The sequence below is a fragment of the Macaca fascicularis genome, chromosome 17 (genome assembly GCF_037993035.2).
Source record: "Macaca fascicularis isolate 582-1 chromosome 17, T2T-MFA8v1.1".
Classification (NCBI taxonomy): Eukaryota; Metazoa; Chordata; class Mammalia; order Primates; family Cercopithecidae; genus Macaca; species Macaca fascicularis.
Window position 1 is genome coordinate 20,567,534 of NC_088391.1, and position 17,220 is coordinate 20,584,753.

Here is a 17,220-nt window from a genome sequence, read left to right on the forward strand (position 1 = left end):
GATGGTCTCAATCTCCTGACCTTGTGATCCCCCAGCCTCGGCCTCCCGAAGTGCTGGGATTACAGGCGTGAGCCACCACGCCCAGCCTATTCATGCTTTTTTTTGTTTCAACTGGCATGAAATATGTTTTTCCATCCATTTATTTTCAGTCTATATGTATCTTTATAGGTGAAAAATGCTTCTTGTAGGCAACAGATCATTGGGTCTTATTTTTTCATCCATTTAGCCACTCTACATCTTTTTGTTGGAGAGTTTAGGCCATTTACATTTAATGTTATTATTAATAAGGACTTACTTCTGCCATTTTGTGATTTGTTTTCTGGTTGTTTTGTGGTCTTCCCTTCTTTCTTTCCTTCTTTCCTGTCTTCCTTCACTTTTTAACTTTTTTGTTTCTCTTTATGTCTTATTGCACTATGTCTTGAAATGTTGTAGTTATTATTTTTGACTGCTTCATCATTTAGTCTTTCTACTTAAGAGTAAGTTACAACCCACAACTACAGTATTATAATATTCTGTGTTTTCCAATGTGTTTACTATTGCCAGTGAGATTTATACCTTCAGATGATTTTTTTTTTTTTTTTTTTTTTGAGACAGAGTTTCACTCTTGTTGCCTAGGCTATAGTGCAATGGCACAATCTTGGCTCACCACAACCTCCACCTCCTGGGTTCAGGCGATTCTCCTGCCTCAGCCTCCCGAATAGCTGGGATTACAGGCATGTGCTACCACGCCTGGCTAATTTTGTATTTTTTTAGTAGAGACGGGGTTTCTCCATGTTGATTAGGGTGGTCTTGAACTCCTGACCTCAGGTGATCCACCCACCTTGGCCTCTCAAAGTGCTGGGATTACAGGTATGAACCACCGTGCCCGGCCCCAGATTATTTCTTATTGCTCATTAACCTCCTTTCTTTCAGATTGAAGGATTCCCTTTAGCTTTTTTTTAGGACAGGTCTGGTGTTGATGAAATCGCTCAGCTTTTGTTTTTCTGTCTTTATTTTTCCTTCATGCTTGAAGGATATTTTTGCTGGACATACTATTCTAGAGTAACAGATTTTTCCTTCAGCACTTTATATATGTCATGCCACTCTCTCTCTGGTCTGTACAGTTTCCATTGAAAAGTCTGCTGCCAGACATACTGGAGCTCCACTGTATGTTGTTTCTTTTCTCTTGCTGCTTTTAGGATCCTTTCTTTATCCTTGAGCTTTGGAAGTTTTGTTATTAAATGCTTTGAGGTAGTCTTCTTTGGGTTAGATTGGCATGGTGTTCTATAGCCTTTTTGTACTTGAATATTGGTTATCTTCCTCTAGATTTGGGAAGTTCTGTGATATTATCAGTTTGAAGAAACTTTCTACCCTCATCTCTTTCTCTATCTCCTCCTTAAGGCCAATCATTCCTAAGATTTGCCCTTTTCAGGCTATTTTCTAGATCTTGTAGATGTGCTTCATTCTTTCTGATTCTTTTTTCCTCTCCTCTGTGTATTTTTTTTCTGTCTCTGTGTGTGTGTGTGTGTGTGTGTGTGTGAGACAGAGTTTCGCTCTTGTTGCCCAGGCTGGAGTGCAGTGTTGAGATCTTGGCTCACTGCAACCTCTGCCTCCCAAGTTCAAGTGATTCTCCTGCCTCAGCTTCCCAAGTAGCTGGGATTACAGGCATGCACCACTACACCTGGCTAATTTTTGTATTTTTAGTAGAGGCAGGGTTTCACCATGTTGGTCAGTCTGGTCTTGAACTCCTGACTGCAGGTGACCCACCCACCTTGGCCTCCCAAAGTGCTGGGATTACAGGTGTGAGCTACAGCGCTCAGCCTTCTCTGTGTATTTTCAGATCGATTGTTATCAGTCTCACTAATTCTTCTGTTTGTTCAATTCTGCTATTAAGGGACTGGACTCTGATGCATTCTTCAGTATGTCAGTTGCATTTTTCGACTCTAGAATTTCTGCTTCTTTTTAATTATTTCAATCTCTTTGTTAAGGTTACATCATAGAATTCTGAAATTTTTCTCTGTATTATCTCAAATTTCTTTGAGTTTCCTCAAAACAGCTATTTTGAATTCTCTGTCTGAAAGGTCACATCTCTGTTTCTTTGGGATTGGTCCCTGGTGCCTTATTTAGTTCATTTGTTGAGATCATGTTTTCCTGGCTGGTGTTGATGCTTGTAGATGTTTGGGCAATAAAGAGTTAGGAATTTATTATAGTCTTTGCAATCTGGGCTTTGCAATCTGTGCCTGCCCTTCTTGAGAAGATTTTCCAGGTATACAGAGGGACTAGGGCCCCAAGCTCAGTAATGCTATGGTTCTTGCAGACTCATAGAGGTCCCACCTTGGTGGTCTTGGATAAGATTAGGAAGAATTCTCTGGATTACCAGGCAGAAACTCTTGTTTTCTTTCTTATTTTCTCCCAAACAAAGTCTCTCTGTGCTGAGCTGCCTGGAACTGAGGTGATGCAAACACCCATGTGGCCACCACCAGTGGAACTGCCCTGAGGCAGACCTGAAATCAGCATAGCACTGGGTCTTGCCCAAAGCCCATTGTAACCACCACCTGGCTACTGCCTATGTTTGCACAGGCTGTAAGGCTCTACAATAAGCAGGTGGTGAAGCCAGCCAGGCTTGTGTCCTTCTCTTCAGGATGGTGAATTCTCCCAGGCCCCAGGCAGGTCCAGAGATGCTGTCTGGGAACCAGGGACTGCAGTAAAAACCTTACAAATCTACCTTGTGTCTTATTCTACTGTGACTAAGCTGGCACCCAAACCACAAGACAAAATCCTTCACACTCTTCCCTCCCCTTTCCACAGGCAGAGGGGCCTCTCCCTGTGGCCACCACCACCACTGACCCATGGCGAGTTCTGTCAGACCACCACCAATGTTCACTTAAGGCCCAAGGGCTCTTCGGTCAGCTGTGACAAATGTTGCCAGGCCTGGAACTCACCCTTCAGGGTAGTGAATTCCCCTCTGGCACAGTGCAGGCCCAGAAATGCTATCGAAGAGCCTGGACCTGGGGACCCCAAGAGCCCGTTGGTGCTCCAAACCACTATGGCCAAGCTGATACCTGAAGCTGGCATGTCTGAGTCTCACTCAAGACCCACAGCATACTGTCTATGAGTCACTGTTGGCTACTCAGGGCCCATGGGCTCTTTAGTCAGCAGGTGATGAAACCTGCAAGACTGAGTACCTCCCTTCAAGGCAGAGGGTTCCCCTCTGTCCCAGGGTGTGTCTAGAAATGCTGTCTGAGAGCTAGGGCCTGGGATGGGGGCCTCATGATTCTGCCAGGTGCCCTGTCCTATTGTGGTTGAGCTGGTATCCAAGACGCAAGACAAAGTCCTTACTCTTCCCTCTCCTCTCCTCAAGCAGAAGGAAGGAGTCGCTTTCATTGCTGTGAGCTGCACTGCCTGGGGTTGGGGGAGGGGTGGCACAAGCACTTCCTTAGCCACCCAACTGGTGTCCCATGTCCACTGGCTCTGCACTCAGCACAGAAGAAGGATTTACCTAGGAACTGCAGTCCTTGTGGTCTAGACTGCCTTTCAAGTTTATTTAGGACCTTAGAACACTTCAGCCCACAGTGTTGAGGCTTGCTGAAACTCAAGTTCTGACTGCTGGGATGGACAATTCCCCTCTGGCTAGGGCTGGTCTAGATGCTCCCTCTGTGGATGGGCATCTGCTGAGTTTAACTCAGTTTTGCTTTCTGCTGTGACCAGGCAGCACTGAGTTCAACACAGGGTCCCACAATTGCTGTGCTTTCCGTCTCTCAAGGGCGCAGCACCTGCTGCTGCTAGGGGAATGGGGAGGAGCAGTGTTACCAATTCAAGACCATCTTTCCTACCTTCTTTCAGTGATATGAAGTTAAAGTCAGGTACTGTGATTGCTTACCTGATTTCTGGTTCTTATAAAGGTGCTTTTTGTATGTGTAAATAGTTGTTAAATCAGTGTTGCTGCGTTGGGGGATGATTGGTAAAGGCTTCTACATTCAGCCATCTTGCTCAGGCCTCTCCTGATTGAACTATTTCTTAAAACTTATTGTGGCTGGGCACAAAGGCTCACATGTGTAATCCCAGCACTTTGAAAGGCTGAGGCAGGAGGATCACTTAAGGCCAAGAGTTCAAGACCAGCCTGCGTAACATAGCAAGACCCCATCTCTACAACAATAAAAAATTACCTGGGCATGATGGTGCCTGCCTGTAGTCCCAGCTAGTTGGGAGGCTAAGGTGGGAGGATTGCTTGAGCTCAGAAGTTCAAGGTTGCAGTGAGCTATGATCATGCCACTGCATTCCAGCCTGGGCAAGAGTGACATTTTATCTCTAAAAAAGTAATTTGGCTGGGCGTGGTGGCTCACACCTGTAATCCCAGCACTCTGGGAGGCTGAGGTGGGTGGATCACGAGGTCAGGAGTTCAAGACCAGCCTGGTCAAAATGGTGAAACCTCACCTCTACTAAAAATACAAAATTAACTGGGTGTGGTGGCACACACCTGTAATCCCAGCTATTCGGGAGGCTGAGGCAGAGAATTTTTTTTTTTTTTTTTTTTTTTTTTTGAGACGGAGTCTTGCTCTGTCTCTCAGGCTGGAATACAGTGCTGTGATCTTGCCTCACTGCAACCTCTGCCTCCCAGGTTCAAGTGATTCTCCTGCCTCAGCCTCCCTAGTAGCTGAGACTACAGGTGTGTGCCGCCACGCCCGGCTGACTTTTTGTATTTTTTTTTTAGTAGAGATGGGGTTTCATCTGTTAGCAAGGATAGTCTCGATCTCCTGACTTCGTGAGCCACCCGCCTCAGCCTCTCAAAAGTGCTGGGATTACAGGTGTGAGCCACCGTTCCTGGTGCAGAGAATTTCTTAAACCTGGGAGGTGGAGGTTGCAGTGAGCCGAGATCGTGCCACTGCCCTCCAGCCTGGGCGACCGAGCGAGACTCCATCTCAAAAATCAATAAATAATTTATTTATTTTAGACTTTTCATTATGCTTGAATATTTTCAAAATAAAAATTAGGGAAAACGTTTATCTCTAATGTGTACACCTAAGCAATTCCACTGGCCTTAAAACTCTAGCTAGTCTTTCTTGGCATATAAATTCTTCTCTGAGGGGTATCTAAAATAATAATTCCTCTCTTTTTATTTTATTTTTTAAAATTTTTTGAGATGGAGTCTTGGTCTGTTGCCCAGGCTGGAGTGCAATAGTGTGATTTCAGCTCACTGCAACCTCTGCCTCCTGGGTTCAAGTGATTCTCCTGCTTCAGCCTCCTGATGAGCTGGGATTACAGGCACCTGCCACCATGCCTAGCTAATTTTTGTATTTTTGTATAGATGGGGTTTCGCCAGGTTGACCAGGCTGGTCTTGAACTCCTGACCTCAGGTCATCTACCCACCTCGGCCTCCCAAAGTGCTGGGATTACAGGCATGAGCCACCATGCCCAGCCATTACTCTCTTTTTAACTTGAAACTTCTTCGGAACAATTACTAAATACATCATGTCACTTTGTATTAGTTGGTGATTTACATGTTTAAATCCTTCAGTCAACTGCAAGCTCTTTAACGTAAGGACTGGGTTTTATATAATGCTGCACAAAACTGATTTCAGTGTATTACTCGTATTACACCATGTCTGTTGATGCTCATTAAGTTGAGCCAGCAAACAGTAACTTTTTTACTCCAGCTTGCCAGGAGTAAAAAAAAAAAAAAAAGAAATGGAAGTCAACCAGAGAGTCTATTTAAAATATCAACTTATGTTTATATAGTGTAGAATTCATACAGTAATCAAAGAGCTTTACAGTCTGTACCTAGATGCTCATTGCTATTGAGTGACTCATATTCTTCATAATTTTTATTTAAAAGTTGAAGTCTAAGTCTTAACTTTAACATGATTAACAGTATTATGTTTTTTCTTTATGTTTTGAATTTTTTTGTAGACATGGGGTCTATTTTGCCCAGGCTAGTATCAAATTCTTGCCTCAAGAAATCTTCTCCTTTTGGCCCTTCAAAGTGCTGGGATTACAGGCATAAGCAACCACTGTAGGCCAAAGTACTTTGTCTTTAAATAAAAGGTTTATAAGTAAGCCTGTCATTCATATTTCACTAAATTTTACCATATTTTCCTGAAGTAGTAGATGAAAAATATGCTTAAATTAATTCATAGATGGCAGGGAAAAAAGGCGTATAAAGAGAACAAGTGACCTGTCCTAAATCACACAATCACTTCTCAATACTTTCCCTTTTCAGTGATGCATGCTTATTTTCTACTTGATGAGTTGGATCGTACTTTACAGGAAACCTAAAATAAATCCTTAGGTTAGGAAATGTGACCTCGATTCATTAAAAAACACATATTTATGTGTAATGTGTTCTTATAGCTGTAATTTACAAATATTCATAAAGATTTCCAAACCTCAGTCTGCCTCTTGATATAGGTCCATTTCATTTATATAATCATAATTAATAATAAGTCAGTATTTATTTTGCTGATTTAAGGTGTTCATCCAAAAGTTCAACAACGGCTTCTTCATCTGCTGATTGAAGCAGTCTCTGAATTAGCTGATCCAGGCCCTTCCCACCACACAAAAATTCCTGGTAAAAGAGAGAGCTATTATGAAACCTCGTAAAAGAGAAAGCTATTAAGAGAGAGCTATTATGATGATTAGAAATATAGGCAAAGACTTAGTGTTTATTTCATTTCTTTGCAGTCATTATTAATAACAATATAGCACTACTGATGTTCTACAATACAATGAACACAATTGCTAACTTGGGAAGATCCCCACTCTGTAGAAGAATTCAGTTAGCATTTTATTTTAAAATAAATCTTCTGAGATTTGGATTTTCCTAACAACTCCAGAGACAACAAAACAAAGATATCTAGATGGACTTTTGAAATTGACCACCTCCTTCCCTTTAAAATTCCATTGATTGGCTTTTATGACAACACCATTCTAGGCTCTCAAACCATCTTTGGGAGAATAGGTTTGCTGAATTCTTTCTCTTATTGTACCCTAAAAACAATTGCTTTTATTCTTGTCCTGAACATTCTACCCTTTTCACTCACATTATCTTATTTCCCAAAGGAAAAAGACTGAAAGGTCTCAATTCCACAAGCATTTTGTTCCACAAGCATTTTGTGCATTAACGCGCATACTGCTCCTTGCCAGCTCCTCTGGGGAGGCTGAGAGAAAGCCTCCCCTGACCATTCCAGCTTACCCTTCGGCTAATCCTCTAAGTTTAGATTATTTCATCTGTAAGTGGTTTATGACAGTTTTTTATTTTTAAACCAAAAACACGGTGACCTAGAAGTCCTGTGTAACTGAAAAATATTTTTGTTGAAATACTGAGGGGTGAAGTGTCTTTGAGGTCTGCAATTTGCTTTCAAATGGTTCAAGAACAACATGGGTTTATAGAGACAGAGATGGTGGGGGAAAGAGAAGGAAAATACAGTAAAATATTAACAACTGTTGAATCTAGGTATAGTCTGTATTGTGTTGACTGACCTAATCTTTTTTTTTTTGAGACCGGCTCTTGCTATGTCGCCCAGGCTGGAGTGTAGTGGTGTGATCTCGGCTCACTCACTACAACCTCTGCCTCCTGGGCTCAAGTAATTCTCCCACCTTAGCTTCCTGGGTAGCTGGGACTACAGGCACATGCTACACACCCAGCTAAATTTTTTTTTTTTTTTTTTTTTTTGTATTTTTTGTAGAGATAGGATTTTGCCATGTTGCCTAGGATGGTCTCCTGAGCTCAAGCGATCCTCCCACCTCTGCCTCTCAAAGTGCTGGGATTGCAGGTGTGAGCCACTGTGCCCAGCTGACCCAATCTTTAAACATTATGTAAACTTGAAAAATTTTGAAATAAAAAGTTGAGAAAAAAATTTTCATGTTTACCACTAAATAACTCCACTGGGTGAAAACTGTTTTCAGTTGACTTCCCTGAAGTCTTCTCTACAGTTCTCTGAAAAATGACTAAATTAATGACTTCAAGAACTTTTCCTGTATAACAGAAATTCTGTGTAGTAAAGTTGTTGGGATTAATGAATTTGTACATTGCCATTTTAGAAATGCTTGGAATTTAGACACTGGCTTAATGAAAATACTTTAATGCTGGCATCTGGAACACAAAACATTTAAAGTTTTGATACAGTTATGAACTAATCTTATAGTTAAGTCTTTCCTGAATGGTCTTAAAGTTGAACTTTAGGTAAGTGTAGACAGATATCTCTCAAATTAAGGTAAAGAATATATCTTACTATTTCTGTATTCCCCAAAGTACTAGCAAATAGTAAAACCTCAAACTCTGAAATTAAACAGAAAGCAAAAGCATTATGATATAACTTTAAAGTTAAGGTTTATATCATTTTGAGCATAATATGAAATTGCTTTTAAAATCAGTGTGACTAGGCCAGGCGCAGTGGTTCATGCCTGTAATCCCAGCACTTTGTGAGGCTGACGCGGGCAGATCACCTGAGGTCAGGAGATTGAGACCAGCCTGGCCAACATGGTGAAACCCCATCTCTATGAAAAATACAAAAATTAGCCAGGCGTGGTGGTGGGTGCCTATAGTCCCAGCTACTCAGGAGGCTGAGGCCAGAGAATTGTTTGAACCCGGGAAGCGGAGGTTGCAGTGAGCAGAGATCGCACCACTGCACTCCAGCCTGGGCGACAGAGCAAGACTCTGTCTTAAAAAAAAAAAAAAGTGTACCTGGTGCTCACATTATTATAGTATTGCCAAGGTAATCATCTTTGGAACTGATGTAAAAAAGATTATCCCTCTACTGAGAGTCAAACACATTAGATTCAACTGGGTTAACCAGAGATACAAAGAGATACAGAGGTCAAAGATGAATGAGTCATAGCTCCTAACTTTCAGAGGCTAAGCAGAACAGCCAGACAAATACATAAGCATCACAAAACAATACAAGAAATTAAAAAACGAAGGAGAAGAAAGGAAGGATTGTAAGGAGCCATGAATTTTGACAGGAAGGTGGCATCAGGGAAAGATTCAGGAAGCCAGAAAGTTTTGAATTTGGGTTTACAAAAAGAATAGTATTTTCCCAAATAGAAATGAGCAGGGCATTTCCATCAAAAGAATGAGTATTAGAGGCTGGGTGCGGTGGCTCACGCCTCTAATCTCAGCAGTTTGGGAGGCTGAGGCAGGCGGATCACCTGAGGTTGGGAGTTCAAGACCAGCCTGATCAACATACAGAAACCCCATTTCTACTAAAAATACAAAATTAGCCAGGCATGGTGGTGCATGCCTGTAATCCCAGCTATTTGGGAGGCTGACGCAGGAGAATCACTTGCACCCAGGAGGTGGAAGTTGCAGTGAGCTGAGATCATGCCACTGCACTCTAGCCTCGGCAACAAGAGGGAAACTGTCTCAAAAAAAAAAAAAAAAAAAAAAGAATGAGTATTAGGACAGGAAAACTGCTGGATGTGGTGGCTCAGCCTGTAAACCCAGCACTTTCGGAGGCCAAGGCGGGTGGATCACTTGAGGCCAGGAGTTCGAGACTAGAATGGCCAACATGGTGAAACTCCTTCTCTACTAAAAACACAGAAAAATTAGCCAGGCATGGTGGTACACACCTGTAATCCCAGCTACTCAGGAGGCTGAGGCAGGAGAATCGCTTGAACCCAGGAAGCAGAGGCTGCAGAGATTGCACCACTGCACTCCAGCCTGGGCAACAGAGTGACAGTCTGTCGCAAAAACAAACAAACAAAAACAGGAAAACAAAGTACATTTAAATCTCTAAGGCCAGGGGAAATTTCCAGTGTAACTGGAATATAGAGCAGGAGTTAAGGCTGATGTGAAGAAATCTGCATAAGGACATTGAGAAACAGAATAAAAATGTGAAACAATCCATTATATGGTAGTCTATGCTTATTAGCTAGATAAATAAAAGTAAGAAAGTTACCTACAGAGGAAGTCATAATGAGAATATCAGTGATCTCACAGAACCCAAGGATAGGAATGTGGAATGTGCAGGGTCACGAGTACCACCTGCGGAATGAGACTGAGCCTTGGGAATAAATAAATGTAGGGACTCATATCAGGGTTCTATTTCTCATTTTTGCTTTTCTCTGTGTATCAATTTCATTCTTTTCTCACTGAAGATGCTTTCTCTTGGTGGCTGAAAATGTGGCTTCTAATCTCTTATATGCTTTATATATTACAGTTTCAGCCACCAAGAGAGAGAATAATCCTCTCCATCTCTGATTTTAAAATCCAGGGAAGAAACTCACGGGCTGGGACTTATTTAGGTGTCCACTCCAAAAAAATCCACTTCTGTCCTGGGTCAGGATCACAATCATTTAAGAATGCAGCAGCTCCGTCAAAAACTGTGGATGTGGTACGAAGGGCAAGTTCTAGAATAGGGGAGGAGAGCTAGGCAAAAATTCCAAAGACGCTCACATTCTTTCCTATCTACCCCTTCCATTTGTCCAACAGCTGTTGCCCTGGGGTTAAGATCCTTATCACTTTTCCAGCTTCATCTATGATTTGGTTCCTAAATTATTCACTCTTTTTTTTTTGAGACAGAGTTTCGCTCTGTCACCCAGGCTGGAGTGCAGTGGCACGATCTCGGCTCACTGCAAGCTCTGCCTCCTGGGTTCATGCCATTCTCCTGCCTCAGCCTCTCAAGTAGCTGGGACTACAGGTGCCCGCCACCACGCCCGGCTAATTTTTTTTTTTTTTTGTATTTTTAGTAGAGACGGGGTTTCACCGTGTTAGCCAGGATGGTCTCGATCTCCTGACCTCGTGATCCGCCCGCCTCGGCCTCCCAAAGTGCTGGGATTACAGGTGTGAGCCACCGTGCCCAGCCAATTATTCACTCTTTACTGTCTATAGTCTCTTTACTGTCCTTCACTCAGATTTTAATGTTTTACTACAGCTGCTTTTTTTCATGCTGTTTTCGAACTTTCTTCCTTTCACTACTATGGAATGTCTTCTTTCCTTCCAATAGACTAGTTAGTGATTATTAGAGCTTACCAATGTTATTTTCCTTATGACTTCTGAGTCTGGCACGCTAGTTTGGTTAGTGATATATCATTATTTAGGCCAAAGTCAGATATTTTATAACTACAGAAGCCAGTTAGTTACCTTCCCTTTGTTTCACAACCGAATACTATACTATGCACCTATGGGCCCATCTAAAAGATATTACTGGTCATAAGAATGTGGCTATCTCCGAAAAAATTGTCACTACTACCAGAAAAACAACTGAAAGAACATGGTGTAATTAGAGCAATATGGCCAAACATGTTTGGTTAATACTGTGTGTTTCCTGAGGAAAGGGAAATTAGCAAATATTTTCCTCCTTTTCAATATGGCTACTATGTTCCTATGTAAGACAGCCTTATCCTGCTGAGGAGACGGAGGATGTGGCGTAAGACATACAGAAATTGACAAACATAGTAACCTTGTAAAACCAGAACTTTTTTACAAGGTATATTTCCCTTGTAAAACTAGGACTTTGATTTTGAGTATAGAATGGTACAGAGTCAAGTGAAAGAAGCCTTAGGTATCATACGGCACCAAGGAAAAAGCTCAAAGCTTTCTGTCTGCTGCCTTTGCCACATAGTCCTTTATGGGACCAGTTCACTTTCTCCTTCAGTGGCAACAAAACAGACATTTTCCTGTGCTTCATCATTAATATATTTATATATTTATGTCAGTGATCTTTGCTAGAAGCGATTTAGACAGGTTAATGTTCGAACAATCTTGACCGCAACAATCTTGACCGAGTCTTTTCCCCAACAGCCTAACTGTAACACCTCAATCTAAGGAAGACACATTGTGGTAGGGAGAATTCTAAGATGCCCCCTGGTGTACACACTGTGCATAACTCCCTCTCAGCGCAGACAGGACCTGTGAAAATGACAAGAGTATCATTCTAGTGCCTAGGTGACGAAGCAGTTGACTTTGAGTTAATCAAAAGGAACATTATCCAGGTCAGCTTGACCTAAACGGGTGAGCCCTTAAAAAGGCCTGAGTCATTCCTGCAAGCAGAAATTCAAAGTGGGAGGGAGCCACTGGGAAACAACTTCCAACAGTATTTAAGCACTGAAAAGCAGCCTCCTGCTGCCTGCCAGCAAGGAAATGGGGACTTCAGTCCTACAATCCAAGGCAGTGGCATTCTGCTGGCAACCACGTAACCTTGGAAGAGGACCCCAAGCTCCAGAAGAGTATGGAGCCTGGCCATGCCTTGATTTCAGCCTCGTGAGATCCTGAGAAGATAACTAAGCTCAGCTGTTCCAGGATTTCTGACCTACAGAAATCATGAGATACTTTAATCATGGGTACCGCTTTAAGTTGCTATATTTGTGGTAATTTGTTACCTGGCAGTAGAAAACCAATACCCATGTATATATGCAGACTGAATATATGTTCATACATTGTGATTGCATAACGAAGAATTTGGAATTTAGAAAAGATCATTGTTTTGGCCGGGCGCGGTGGCTCAAGCCTGTAATCCCAGCACTTTGGGAGGCCGAGACGGGTGGATCACGAGGTCAGGAGATCGAGACCATCCTGGCTAACACGGTGAAACCCTGTCTCTCCTAAAAAATACAAAAAACTAGCCGGGTGAGGTGGCGGGCGCCTGTAGTCCCAGCTACTTGGGAGGCTGAGGCAGGAGAATGGCGTAAACCCAGGAGGCAGAGCTTGCAGTGAGCTGAGATCCGGCCACTGCACTCCAGCCCGGGCGACAGAGCGAGACTCCGTCTCAAAAAAAAAAAAAAAAAAGAAAAGATCATTGTTTCAAAATGGCATAAAGATCATTATTTTTTTAACCAGCAAACTAATGAAAGTGTTTGTAAATTTTTGGGTGGCTTAATGATTTAAATTACTTGGAAATATTTTAGATATACTTGGTAATATCTACATATAGGTTCTAGAATTTGACTATGTTTTCTTCTGAAATCAAAGGTACACAAAGCATACGCAGTAGTATTACCTTAATATCACGAACTTCATATGCTATCCTGTGGTCACTGACTCTATCCTGGGTGAAATTATATGTCTGAATTCGCTCTGACTGGGCTCTTGTTCCCACCTGTGCCATAATAAAAAGCAATTTATATTTTACCTTTATAAATGTCTTCATTACAATGGAAAAAGCACTTGGCAAATGACTATTTCAACAATTTAGATATTTTCTAAAAGTCATATATACAAAATGACAAAGAACAAGAATGGGCAGAACTTAATGTTTAACACTACAGGTCTGTAGAGCTCAGTTATAGAATAAGAAGGAATGTTTCTTTGATATTTCAAACTCAAAATACTTAAAATCAAATTAATTATCTTTCCACTCCAATCAGTTCCTCCTCCTGGTTTCTATAAATGACAGCACCATGTATTCCCTTTTATCCAAGTAGAAAATTCTGACATTCTGCAATTTATCAAACATTTTGTGGGTGTGAGTTTACTATGCCAGGCTTTGATACAGATGCACATGGGGGGACAGACCATCTTCAATTCATCCCATTCTCCAGCCGCCCATTTCCAATTGGTTTCATGGGTCTCTTATTATATCCTGCCCTTTCCATTTCTACTACCACTCCTGGACTCATTACTTTCACCTACAATTCTGCAAACATCTACTGATTCATCTCCCATTTTTCTGCTCACTTCGTGCTGCCCTGCTTAGTCTTCCTACAGTACAGTTTTCTGATAAATTTTCTTTGGTTCCTTCTTGTCTACTGAGCAGACACAACTCAACTCAGCATTCGAGGTACTTTGTAACGTGGCCAATCTTCCCAATGTTATTTCTGAAAATTATGTGAATCTCCATAATGCCACTAATAATACTATGTCATTATTATGTGTGTGTCTGTTATCTGTGCTATAAAACATCATCTCAAGGGATGCCCTTCCCTAACACTCTCCTACCATTTCTGCCTTTCTGGTCCCAGCAATTGAAATATATTCTCTTCTTCCTCTGAAACCGATTGTACTTGGAATGTTCTTCATGGCACACCACAGTTTGTCTCATGCTACAGTTATTTGCATTCTTCCTAGTTTGCTCATCTCCTCCACCTCCCCAACACCCGATATACACAACACCCTGTCTCAAATGCTTTCGCTTTTTAAAATAAAAGAAGATAAGATATTTCTATAACTTATTGTCTTAAACCCTAAGGCAAGTGATATGAAACTAAACTCCTGACCATTAGAATAATTTTTTAAAATTATGGATTCCTAAGCCCAACCTCAGAGATAATGGATCAGAATTATGTATTTTGAAAACATTCCCAGATCATCTCTTCTGACAATCAGCCAAGTTTGGAAACCACCCTCCCAAAGTGCCATATTAATGGCCAGGACCTCACTCCAGATCAGTTACATCAGAATTTCTGGGGTGGGGCCTGGGCATCTATGAAAGCTTGTTAGGTGATCAGTGGACCCAGGATTGGGAATGTGGCATAATGCCTTCTGTATAAAAGCCAAGTGTATATCTTGATCGAAGAAAAAAACTTCTAAGCCTTAGAAATCCCTATTAAAACATTTCAGGTAGGTGGGTAAGTTATTCAAGAGGCAGTGATGTCTTTTTTGGCTCGTCAATCAGACCACTGAAGAAGACACACATGAACAATTTGTATAAAGCCAATCTTGAACACCTATTTTAAAAATTACTTTGTGGGCTGGGTGCAGTGGCTCACACCTGTAATCCCAGCACTTCAGGAAGCTCAAGTGGGCAGATCACATGAGGCCAGGAGTTCGACAACAACCTGGCCAACATGACAAAAACCCATCTCTACAAAAAATACAAAAATGAGCCAGGCATGGTGGCTGTAATCCCAGCCACTCGGGAAGCTGAGGCACAAGAATCGCTTGAACCCGGGAGGCAGAGGTTGCAGTGAGCCAAGATCGTGCCACTGCACTGTAGCCTGGGTGACAGACAGAGAATCTGTCTCAAAAAAAAAAAAAAAAAAAAAAAAAAAAAAAAAATTAGTCTGTGGAACCTCTGGTGCCAAAATGTTAAACAGCAAGTAAATCCAAATGTCTTTTTAAAATTCAAATGTAGCAGAGTTCATAGTATTTATGTTATCATTTATTTGCCAAGAAGTAATGGTGTGTACTCAGGGTATATTATTTGCTTGTTAAAAACAAAAATAAGTTATGGTTTGTAAACGAGCATTCCTGTCGGCAAATGCATACACTGATAATGCTCTACAATCGGGGATTACCACTAACAGTGTTAATATTATTTATCCTGTCACTTTTACTACCTGCAAGTTAGCACGTAGGTAAAGAAAGCTAGAAGCACCAAAGTGTGAAAAAGCTAGGACACATAGAGATGAAAAGTATAACTAATGCTTAGGTTTAGACAATTCATTATCCTAAAAGGCCACAAAATCTTCCAAATTTAAATTACTGTAGCATAGCCAGGTGTAGTGGCATGTGCCTGTAATCCCAGCCACTCAGGAGGCTGAGGCTGGAGAATCGCTTGAACCCGGGAGGTAGAGGTTGCAGTGAGCTGAGATTATGCCACTGCACTCGAGTCTGATGACAGAGTGAGACTCCGTCACAAAAAAAAAAAAAAAAAAAAAGAATTTATATATTAGGTTTACTTAAAATAATGACATTTATTCATTTTGCTTAGAATTCATCTATTTATCTATTTAAATAAGTAACACTATACCATATATAGTACAAAATTCAAAAAGTACCAAACGATATATAATGAAAAATAAATTTCCCTTCTACCCCTTATCCCTAGTCTCCATCAGTAGGATTCACTGTTCCCAGTTTTTTGCAGTGTCATTTGTATTTGATCTCACATAGAGTTATAACACAAGCATAGGTTTTAATTTTTAAAAATCAAAAACGTTCTTAATTCTCAAAGAATTATTTTGTCTTTTAAACCATTTTCCTCTTAAGACAGTAATGATATAAACACAAGAGGGAAACAACTAGGAAATACTTTTTAGTTTATACATCTTTCATTTACTAACTTGCAAACTGGTATGCCCAAGTTCAGCCATAAACCCTCCGTTCATTTGCATTGAGTTACTGCTTATTTACAAAGGAGCGCATTTCTCTATGCTCTGAAACATTCCCATTTAAAAAGCAAGAACAAACACTGCATTCTCTACAGAAAGTGACTTTTCTTTAAACAGTCACTAAATTATTACACCAAGTAAATCTTACCTGCAGTTTTCTAGCACTTCGTTGCTGACACTTGTCTTTCTCAATAATCTGCTGGTAGAGTCTAGCTCTCAACACACGAAAAGCTATTTCTTTATTTTTTATCTGTGATCTTTCTTGTTGGCATTCTACTACTAGCCCTGAAAAATAACAAGGATCAGAAGGTAAACTGTAGCTTCCACCAAATTAAGATAGAACTAAGGAACAGTTAAATGAGACAGGTTAATCAGGAAAATATCACAAAAGAGAAAAACATTTTAGGTTTGGCACACTTCAGAAACTAGCTGCGTTATGAATGTAGCTGTCGTTGGCGCTTCAGACTCTGATATGTAAATGAGAACTCCGTATGAGCACCCAGAAAGCAGCAGCATCTACAGATGCTTACCTATCCTTTCAGTCCCCGAGCTTGGCCTCTTCCTCCTCACTCATCCAGGCATCTCTGCAGCTCAACAAACAGCAAACTACTGCTACTCTGTATACTGTGCTGCTCCATTCTCTGTCCAGCTCAAGAACTAGCCTCTTCCCCTTTCAGTCACAAATACACACAGAGCTGAGGCTTTAAAGATACCTTTATAATGGCCGGGCGCGGTGGCTCACACCTGTAATCCCAGCACTTTGGGAGGCCGACGCGGGCGGATCACAAGATCAGGAGATCGAGACCATCCTGGCTAACACGGTGAAATCCCATCTCTACTAAAAATACAAAAAATTAACCAGGCGTGGTGGCGGGCACCTGTAGTCCCAGCTACTTGGGAGGCTGAGGCAGGAGAATCGCTTGAACCTGGGAGGCGGAGGTTGCAGTGAGCCGAGATGACACCACTGCACTCCAGCCTGGCAATAGAGTGAGACTCCGTCAAAAACAAAAAACAAAAAAACCTTTATAGAAAAAAGCCAATGAAAAGATGCTACTCAGAGTCTTTAAAAAGAAGAATTTATAGTGAATGTTTCTGAGTTGTCTGAGTTCTAAATTTCTAACTTGTTCTGCATAGTCTGAGTTAGCTGGGGTCCAGCTAATCAATACATCTAACCACACACAAGTTTTGGCTGGCCAGCTTCTGCATTTGGGTGGGTTTGGCCCACTGTGTCGTCCAGTTACTGGCCCAAATCCAGCC

General features: G+C 41.4%; 1 protein-coding gene and 1 long non-coding RNA gene across 13 annotated transcripts in view; one reads left to right on the forward strand and one right to left on the reverse strand.

Annotated features, from left to right (window-relative positions):
• Nucleotides 1-17,220, forward strand: part of LOC141408971 (uncharacterized) — a 177,162-nt gene that overhangs the window by 86,556 nt on the left and 73,386 nt on the right. The gene's annotated exons all lie outside the window — the stretch shown is intronic.
• Nucleotides 5,684-17,220, reverse strand: part of MTRF1 (mitochondrial translation release factor 1) — a 46,696-nt gene continuing 35,159 nt past the window's right edge. For 3 of the 8 annotated variants that reach the window (XM_045377043.3, XM_045377042.3, XM_074021899.1), the window contains exons 8-10: nucleotides 16,112-16,248; nucleotides 12,912-13,010; nucleotides 5,684-6,541 (exon numbers count right to left, since the gene is read on the reverse strand). In XM_045377043.3, the coding sequence (XP_045232978.2) occupies nucleotides 6,428-6,541; nucleotides 12,912-13,010; nucleotides 16,112-16,248 (350 nt within the window). In that variant the 3' untranslated portion in view covers nucleotides 5,684-6,427. Of the gene's footprint in view, nucleotides 6,542-12,911; nucleotides 13,011-16,111; nucleotides 16,249-16,661; nucleotides 16,799-17,220 lie in introns of those variants that run through there. The other 5 variants (XM_074021900.1, XM_074021905.1, XM_074021904.1 and 2 more) reach the window with 5 other exon arrangements.